We start from the raw sequence: 10308 nt of genomic DNA, 5'->3' as shown, positions 1-10308 counted from the left end.
CTACATCAGATTGAATGAGTATCTCTTAGATTCATTACTCAGAATCTTCGTGGTATAAGCTGGATTGATGGCGGCATTCATAAGAATCCGGAAAGTCTAAACCTTGTCTGTGGTATTCTGAGTAGGATTCTGGGATTGAATGACTGTGACGAGCTTCAAACTCCTGAAGGCTGGGCGTTAGTGACAGACGCAAAAGAATCAATGGATTCTATTCCAATCTGATTGAGAACCGACAGATGATTAGCCGTGCTGTGACAGAGCATAGGAACGTTTTCACTGAGAGGATGGGAAGTAGCCATTGACAACGGTGAGACCCTACATAGAGCTTGCCATGGAAGGGACCTTGCGTGTGGAAAAGGATTTCAAGGAAGAGTTGAAGTTCATAGGACAAAGCATCTCCAAAACTCCAACATATTTCTCATTACTACACAACAAGTAACACTTTTATTCTCTTTTATTTTTCCAATCTAATAATTCCAACTGATAATTTTAATTAATATCCTGACTAAGAATAATAAGATAAACATAGCTTGATTCAAACCAATAATCTCCGTGGGATCGACCCTTACTCACGTAAGGTATTACTTGGACGACCCAGTGCACTTGCTGGTTAGTTGTGCGGATCACAAATTCGTGCACCAGGAGACTAACAGGATTGATGAAGAAGCATGGGATAATTCATAAGGTTGCAACAGCATACCATCCTCAGACCAATTGGCAAGCCGAGGTGTCAAACAGAGAGATAAAGCGTATCTTGCAAAAGATAGTCAAACCTCATAGAAAAGACTGGAGCACCAGGCTACAAGATGCACTATGGGCATATAGGACAGCATATAAAACACCCATTGGGATGAGTCCTTTCCGCTTAGTTTATGGAAAAGCTTGTCATCTCCCAGTTGAAGTCGAGCACAGAGCCTTTTGGGCAGTCAAGGAGTGCAACATGGGAATTGAGAAAGTTGGAGCTGAAAGGAAGTTGCAACTACAAGAACTGGAGAGCCTTCGCCTAGAAGCTTATGAGAACTCAAGAATATACAAGGAGAAGATGAAGGCTGTACATGATCAGCACATCAAGAGAAAAGAGTTCCAACTTGGGGATTTAGTCCTCCTTTACAAATCTCGACTGAGGCTCATGCCAGGCAAGTTGAGATCAAGATGGGAAGGTCCATACAGAGTAGAGAAGGCCGAACCATACGGAGTTTATCACCTAAGCCATCCTTCAAGCTCTGAACTTATCAAAGTTAATGGACAACGTCTGAAGCTGTACCATGGCGAGAAGATGCAGAAAAACAAGGAGCTTGAGATCTTCCTCTTGAAAGATCCCCACATGGCAGAAGATTGAGCTAGTGGAGCGTCCAACTTACGGACGTTAAAGCAAAGTGCTAAGTGGGAGACAACCCACCATGGTATGATCGTTCTTTTCTTTTTAGTTTTTCTATCTAATAACTCTTCTCTTTATCAGCACATTTTGTGCATCTGCATTTGCATACAAAAAAAAAGCCACGCGACGCGTCTGCTTCGCAAGGAGAGCGAAAAAAACGAACAGAGAGTCACGCTGGTGCGTGGCTGGAGGTGTGCCAGTGGCACAAATCGTCCCACGCGCCCGCGTCACATGGGATTAATGGCCTCCCACGCGACCGCGTGCCCCATGGTGCGCGCGAAATTGTGAATAATACTTTTCACAACTCTCATAATCCCCGGTCATGAACTCCAAGAACTTGGTGGTTCAATTCCATGGCATTACACAACTTCGCACAACTAACCAGCAAGTGCACTGGGTCGTCCAAGTAATACCTTACGTGAGTAAGGGTCGATCCCACGGAGATTGTTTCTATGAAGCAAGCTATAGTCATCTTGTAAATCTTAGTCAGGCAAACTCAAATGTATGATGGTGATGAACGAAAATAACACAAAGATAAAGATAGAGATACTTATGTAATTCATTGGTAGGAACTTCAGATAAGCGCATGAAGATGCCTTCCCTTCCGTCTCTCTGCTTTCCTACAGTCTTCATCCAATCCTTCTTACTCCTTTCCATGGCAAGCTCGTGTAGGGTTTCACCATTGTCAGTGGCTACCTCCCATCCTCTCAGTGAAAGCGATTGGCATATGCCCTGTCACGGCATAGCGGAATTCAGCTGTCGGTTCTCGGTCAGGCCGGAATAATATCCATTGATACTTTTGCGTCTGTCACTAACGCCCCGCCTGCTAGGAGTTTGAAGCACGTCACAGTCATTCAATCATTGAATCCTACTCAGAATACCACAGACAAGGTTAGACCTTCCGGATTCTCTTGAATGCCGCCATCAGTTCTCGCCTATACCACGAAGATTCCGGTTAAAGAATCCAAGAGATAAACATTAGAGCCTCGTTTGCTTGTAGAACAAGAGTGGTTGTCAGTCACTTTGTTCATGAGTGAGAATGATGATGAGCGTCACATAATCATCACATTCATCATGTTCTTGGGTGCAAATGAATATCTTGGACAAAGAACAAGCGGAATTGAATGGAAGAACAATAGTAATTGCATTAATACTCGAGGTACAGCAGAGCTCCACACCTTAATCTATGGTGTGTAGAAACTCCACCGTTGAAAATACATAAGCATAAGGTCTAGGCATGGCCGAATGGCCAGCCTCCCAATGATCTAAGATAGCATAAAACGAAGATAGCTACCAAAGTCCTCTAATACAATAGTAAAAGGTCCTACTTATAGATAACTAGTAGCCTAAGGTTTACAGAAATGAGTAAATGACATAAAAATCCACTTCCGGGCCCACTTGGTGTGTGCTTGGGCTGAGCAATGAAGCAATTTCGTGTAGAGACTCTTCTTGGAGTTAAACGCCAGCTTTTATGCCAGTTTGGGCGTTTAACTCCCATTTGGGTGCCAGTTCCAGCGTTTAACGCTGGGATTTCTTGAGGTGACTTTGAACGCCGGTTTGGGCCATCAAATCTTGGGCAAAGTATGGACTATCATATATTGCTGGAAAGCCCAGGATGTCTACTTTCCAACGCCGTTGAGAGCGCGCCAATTGGGCTTCTGTAGCTCCAGAAAATCCACTTCGAGTGCAGGGAGGTCAGAATCCAACAGCATCTGCAGTCCTTTTCAGTCTCTGGATCAGATTTTTGCTCAGAACCTTCAATTTCAGCCAGAAAATACCTGAAATCACAGAAAAACACATAAACTCATAGTAAAGTCCAGAAAAGTGAATTTTAACTAAAAACTAATAAAAATATACTAAAAACTAACTATATCATATCAAAAACATACTAAAAATAATGCCAAAAAGCGTACAAATTATCCGCTCATCACCCCACGCGGCCGCGTGCCCTGTTTTTGACGTAAAAAAGGGTGCACAACGAATTATTGTGCAAGAGTGGTGCTGGATTGGTGCTGGACGCACAATCCCTATCATGCGACCGCGTCGCCAATGCGTCCGCGTCATTCCTTTCTGAAGCCCACTCACGCGATCGCATGACCCACGCGATCGCGTCACCCCAAATTTGGCAAATATATAAATTCGAACAGAGAGTTGTGCAGGCGCGAGGCTGCACTCGCACCAGAAGCATAACATGGGTCACACGACCGCGTGACCGACGCGACCGCGTCAACTGAATTAAAGCACAATCACGCGAACGCGTGCTCCACGCGGCCGCGTCGCTTGCGCCGTACAACTCAACCTAAATTGCCAAAATATCTTATCTTTCTCTTCTCCAAATCCTAATTTTTCTTTTCCCTCCTTATTTCTTCCTTCTCCCTTCTTCCTTCTATCTCACATTTCAGTCTCTCTTTCTCACCTCCATTAACAAGGTTTTATTTTCTTCTTCCCTCCTTCCTTTTCTATCATTTTTCTTATTTTATATGTTATTTTCTTTTTCTTTTCACTATCCATATTTTCTTTCTTCTTCTTTCCTTTTAACATGGTGTTAGAAATTTATTTGAGTCATTATTCCTCATTATATGCTTGTGGATTGTTGCAAATTGTTTGGCAATTATATATTATTTTCTTTACAGGGTTGCTTGCATGTTTACTTTAATACTTTCTCTACCTTATTTTCCATGCATGCTATGTGTTTGTGAAAAAGTCCATATGGCATTATGCACTTCTCTATCATACTTTCTACTATTCAATGCTTGCTTTTCATAAACTTCCTTTACTATTGTATTAATTGAATTTAATTGTCAATACAACATGGTGATTCATTACAAGTAATGCTTGGTCTATGCTACTCACGCTCTTTTCCGACATGCCAATAAACACCTTGCATTCACTTGTCATTATATACACTAGCTATTTTCCATCGATGATTTTTCACATGTACTCATGAGCATGTGTTAATGTCAGTTACATCTAATGTGAATCCATCACCACCTTTTCCGTTCCCCTCCTCGCTATATCTGTTTGAATTTAAATTACTTTCTCTTCCCTTTTTTAGGATGGCCACCAAGAAAGGTAAGGAGAAAGCTACTCCCAAACCCCCAGCAAGAAGAGGAACTAAAAGAACATTAGTGGTAGAACCTTCTTCAACTGCAGTCAAGCCCTCAACAAAAAGAGTTAAGAGGATCATAAAGGTTGATAATCGAAAGGTTGGATCAGCAAGAACAGAAAGCGAAGTTAAGAGAGCACCGTAACAACCGCCAATTTAAACACCTCAGGGAGCTACTTAGCAGAGATTGCAGAGACTCAGACACCCCGAAATCCACTTCTTTTACCAGCACAGGGAGCCATGATGGTCCCGACTGTGGAGATACTGCTACCAGCCCACCCCTGTTCCTGACAGATGGCACCGAGGACGGTGCAAAGCCTTAAGTGTGGGGAGGTCGGTCAGTATCTGACTTCCGGAGGTAATTTCTCTTTCCTAGCACCAATAAATTAGGATATTTTAGTTAGATTTTCTTTTTTTTATAGAATAGGATAAATTGCATAGTAATAGGTTAGTTGCATGCATGTTCTACTTGATTGAAAAGACAATAAGTTTCTTCTAAGACTCTATCTTTGGAACAAAATTTCACTAATTTTAATTAAAAATTTTGTTTGATAAATCTGCTTGAAGTTGTATTTGGAACATGATGTTTGAGCTAAAGAACACACAACCTGTGAAGATTTGAGCCTTTATGCATGGTTACATTATTTAACCATAATTATTTTATTCTTGTGTGTTTACTTCTCTATGATTTTAATCTATATTTTGTTTCATCCTATATGTCCAATATTTATTATGTTTATATGCTTGCATGTGATTGAGGCCATTATTTATTTAAAATCACTTATCCAAATTAAGCCTACCCTTTTTAATTACCTTTGTTAACCACTTTGAGCCTTTAAATCCCATTTGTTCTATATTTTACCACATTACTAACCTTAAGCAGAAAAACAATTGTATATCCCAAATTGAATCTTTGGTTAGCTTAAGATAGAATTGTGTATGCTAGTTAAGTATGGAAATTTGTGGGAACAAAAGTTATTAAGGGAATGTGTCATGATAATACAATGGGAATTTGGATACCTACTCATGTGAAACTATAAGAATTAAAAATCTATGTGCATTGATAAGCTATGTTTATTTAAAAAAAAAAGTCAATAAATAAATAAGGGGACAAAATTACCCCAATGCTGAATTAAAAATTCAAAGATCAATGCACATATGATAAAATTAATACATGAGTATGGAATGTAAAAGGAAATTCTGGGTAGCTAGGTATGAATTCTAAAGTTATATAAAATATATAGGTTGGGTTAAAGCTGGGTTAATTAAATATTCAATTTATAAGCTCACTTAACCATATATGTATCCCTATCCTTACCTTGGCCCCATTACAACCTTGAAAAGACCTCATGATGTTTGCATTGGCATATTAACTATTGTTGATTGGTTAGGAGAAAAACAAAAGTTAGAGAGCATGATTAGAGAATGATAGAGTGATTACCCTATACACTAGAAAGATTAGAGCATACATACATCATCAGTGAGGGTTCAATGCTTGAATTTCCATGTTCCCTGCTTTCATGAGCTATCTTCTTGCACTTTTATCTGTTTTACTGTATAATGATAGAATTAGTGGAATTTGATTTGTAATTATTTTGAAGAGCTTATTTACTTTTAATCAAGTGGGCAAGAATAATATAGTTGCATTCATATATATAGGTTGCATTGCATTGCATGAGTTTCTATATGTTCATACTTACTTATCTTATCTCCTTCAATTAAGCATGAGGACATGCTAATGTTTAAGTGTGGGGAGGTTGATAAACCACTATTTTATGGTTTATATTGTGTTTAATTGTGTGGTTTTATCATAATCCTTACCCACCTATTCATTAATTTAGCATGCATTTATATTTCCTTCCTGAAATTATTACATGATTGAAAACTGCTTCCTAGAGACTTTTAATTATGCATTTTAATTCTCCGTTATTCCATTCGATATCGTAATCTGTGTGTTAAGTGCTTCAGGCTTTATAGGGTATGAATGAGTTAGGGATTGAAAAGGAAGCTAGCAAAAATGGAAGGAACACGAGAAATTGAGGAGATGACCAGCGAGAAGTGACGCGGCTGCATGGCTAACGCGTTCGCACGAAAAAGGAGAAATCGCAGTGACGCGGCCACATGGCTCACGCAACTGCGCGGAATTGAAAAGCACAAGTGACGTGGAAGCGTCGACGACGCGAACGCGCAGCAAGGAAAAATGCAAATGACGCGTCCGCATGGATGACGCGATCGCGTGACGAGCGCGATCTGCATAATCTGTAGATTTTGCTGGGGGCCATTTTGGACCTTATTTTGACCCAGTTTTCGGCCTAGAATAGCAGACTAGAGCCAGAGAACATGCAGAAACCAGAACAACAATTCATTCTACACAGTTTTAGTTTTAGATCTAGTTTTTACTCCTCCTCTAGGTTTTTCTCTCTACACATTCATAGTTCTTAGGATTTTATTTTTTTTCTACCACTTTTTGCATTGGGATACTGAGAAGAGTTATTACATCATCAAGACTTCGTCATTCTAGTTCGTTTTCTTTACTTGGCTTTACTCTTCCATGTCCTTTGCTTTGTTAATTTTACCGTTGGAATATTTTTAGGATTATTTAATACAAGGATTACTTTTATTTTTAATTAATTATTTTTTATTTTTATTTACAATGTCTTTCCTTAATTCCTTTTCATATGTTATGAATTTTACATTCACAATGAGCGAGTAGTTCCCTAACTTGATGGGGAGTTGATTGAAAGGAACCCTTGAGTTGGAAGGCTTGAAAGAAAGATTATAATTGGGTTATTGTTGGCTTGTCCTCTAGTCACTAACACCAACCCCTTTTAATTAAGTGGGTTACAACTCGTGAATGGGCATAGCATCCCAACTTGTTTGACTTTCCCTTACCTAGTAAGAAATAACTAAACAGGATAACCTTTAATTATCAATTAATCTAGAGAGTAATCCAACAAAAGTGGGGCTTCCAACTAATCAACTCCCAGTCAAGGCTTTTATTTACATTATTCAAATTCTCCAATTTTATTTCCTATTTACTCAACTCAAACCTTTTTGAAAACATCTTATTAATAAAATAGCACGCTTTTCTGCAACTCGTTGGGAGACGACCTGGGATTCATACTCCCAATATTTTAATTTTAAATTCCTGTGACACCTTTCTAAATTGATAAGTGGATTTCTGGTGAGTTAAGAACTATACTTGCAATGTATATATTTTAATAATTTTTAATTCACCAATTTCTGCTCGCATCATGCTCTCTATTCTTCTGCTGTCACCCTTAACTTCAATCTCTGTTCTCATATTATAAATTAATTATTATCAATATGCCATAAAAGTAAGAGTTTAATATATATGTAAGAGTTTAATATATATTAACTGGTTTTTACTTTCGACTCAGTGTATATAATCTATATTAATAACTATATATTAATTATTATTTGTATCTTTTGATCCGAATACAGTCAAGAAAGATGCTTAGGATAGGTCGTTACAAGAAGAAATCCCGGTTAGACACAGCATGTCATCAGCCTCAAGAGGGATCTGCTGCGGCTACAACTCCCCATCAAGTGGATTGCCCAATTACCCCATCCAGTGGCGGTGGTGCCCTCGCAGCCTCATCTTTACGCCCCTTTTGTCTGCCCCGTAGCAAACCACCGCTTGCTCCACAGACTTGCACGAATGATGTTCAAAACTCAAAACTGAACGACGAAGGCTTAGACTCAGAGGCAGATGAGATAGATTCTTTTGAGCAACACGTTGACAACCGGTTTGCTGCAACAGAGGCTCAAAAGCACAAGCGACGCAAGACCATTGAATTTTGGGATGTTAAAACAATTGGTATACAAGAATTTATTTCATAAATTATTTCCATGCTCTATTTTTCTATGATTTTATCACAGCTTGGCCAGAATGGTTACTCACGCAGACTATGATTTACAAAATCCGATAGCATAATGAAACAAGTCAAATTGAGTGTGAAGGAAGATATGAAGCCACCTAACGGTAGAAAGATCGTACTCAGGTTCAATGAGACCCTGCAACCAGTTGAAGCGGAAGCTGGTATACTGAGCGGTGTTCTCAGATTGCTAGGATCTAACTACAACAAATTTTCAATCTGCGAGAAAGACTGGAGAAAGGTTCGCTCCAAGGATAAGATCTATAATAAATATGTAAAGGTAAAAACTCATGTTTGTATAGAATTCGATAATCTTAATTTGACACATACTAACAACTTAATTTTACTGTTGTAGGAAATTTTCCATTTTGATGAAGATAGTGGAGGAAAGATCAAGCGTACAATTTTAAAAATGCTAGGGAGGGCTTGCAAGGAAATGAGGAACATGTTGTACCATAGTTATTATGACTCACAACTGACTCTTAAACAAAATATTGAAGGCCACCTATCGGAATTACTGTGGATCATTGGAGATGGTACCTTGATTATCGCAACAGTGAAGAGACAAAGGTAATATATTTTTATTTCTTAACAGAAAAATTCTATTTATGTTACATACATTAAGCTAGTCAGAAATAGTGTCTAGTAACTCTTACTTTTGATGGCATGACAGGAGAAGTGTAGGAAAAATGCTTAGAATTGATCAAAGCAGCTATACACTCACACTGGCGGATCGAAAAAGTTGGCAAGGTTCGGAGAAGAAGAGGTAATTTATTTTTGACTCTGTTTTTGAACCATCTCTTCGTCTACACATTCACTTTTTAAACTATATTGTTACAGTCGGAACGACAAAGGAGGAGAGTTGGTAGAGAAAAGCTGTGGACCTTAATGCGCAAATAACCTAATGGCTCCTATATCCATGATGCAGCTCGGGTTATTGGTATAAGTAATGTGTTGATAATCGCTAAGTTTTTTCTCATAGGTTTTATTTTTTAAAATTGTATTAGAAGTCTATGCAGTTAGCAACCAGCTAATAAATGTTTATATTTGCTTATCTATGTGTGTAGGAAACAATTACGGGTATTGAACAACATGATGAATCCTCTAGACTGTTGTCTCAGAATGATTCGCTTGCTCAAGCTCTCGAAAAGGAGCACTCGGGTAGAGTGCGTGGCATGGGTTTAGGACCAACTTCTAGTCAAGTCTTCAGTATAAATTCCCATCAGCCAAGTAATGGAGCTCAAAGGAAAGACACCCAAAGGGTGCTACTTGAACTACAAGCAGAGTTGGCGGCCGAGAAATTGAAAAGGAAGGCCGTGGAGGATGAAGTAGCAGCCAGAAAGATAAAAATGCAGGCAGTGGAGAGTGTCCTGAAATGTCTAATTCAAGGGCAAGGTCGGAAGTTGCCACCAGACGCCACCGCATGGATGAATTCATTGGAGGGACAGATTGAAAAGTAGATCTTATAATTATGGAAGTTTTTTTTAAATATGTACTTTTTTTGTGTTGACTATGCAACTCTTAGTAAGAAATACACTTTATTGATATTTGGATAATTATATAAATTTTATTAATAGTTTCGCTAATGCCGTTTACCCATCAATTTATTTTTTCAGATATAAAATAATTTAAATTTGTAATATTAAGTGTAACTCCGCCTATGTTACACTTGCGGTACATAGCGGTCCCAAGCCCGGATAAAGGAGGAGGGTTGTGTTAGGTCTTCGGCAACCAACATAAAAATATAGCCGAACCCCCATGACATGAATCAAAGACATTATTGCGCTAAAGCTATGTCGTTGCCCGGAAGCAACGCGCCATATGGCTCGAGTACGGTGTCAAAGTAAGAGCCGCTGCATCGGTGCCCAGATGTAGTGTGAAATGAGCAAGGGTTCTCGCGTTTTCGTGAACGGACGAGGGTAAAT

The 10308-nt window shown here is 39.0% G+C and overlaps 1 protein-coding gene across 1 annotated transcript; it reads left to right on the top strand.

The window, feature by feature from the left end:
- Nucleotides 1-8441: 8441 nt before the first annotated feature.
- Nucleotides 8442-9843, top strand: LOC130976470 (uncharacterized). Its single transcript, XM_057901346.1, has 5 exons — nucleotides 8442-8624; nucleotides 8739-8953; nucleotides 9057-9149; nucleotides 9224-9248; nucleotides 9451-9843. Exons 1-5 carry the CDS (start codon nucleotides 8442-8444, stop codon nucleotides 9841-9843), a joined length of 909 nt encoding a protein of 302 aa, XP_057757329.1.
- The last annotated feature ends 465 nt before the right edge of the window (nucleotides 9844-10308 follow it).

The sequence above is a fragment of the Arachis stenosperma genome, chromosome 1 (assembly GCF_014773155.1).
Source record: "Arachis stenosperma cultivar V10309 chromosome 1, arast.V10309.gnm1.PFL2, whole genome shotgun sequence".
Lineage (NCBI taxonomy): Eukaryota > Viridiplantae > Streptophyta > Magnoliopsida > Fabales > Fabaceae > Arachis > Arachis stenosperma.
Note: the sequence above shows the minus strand (reverse complement) of the source record. Positions and strands in the feature narration are given on the sequence as shown.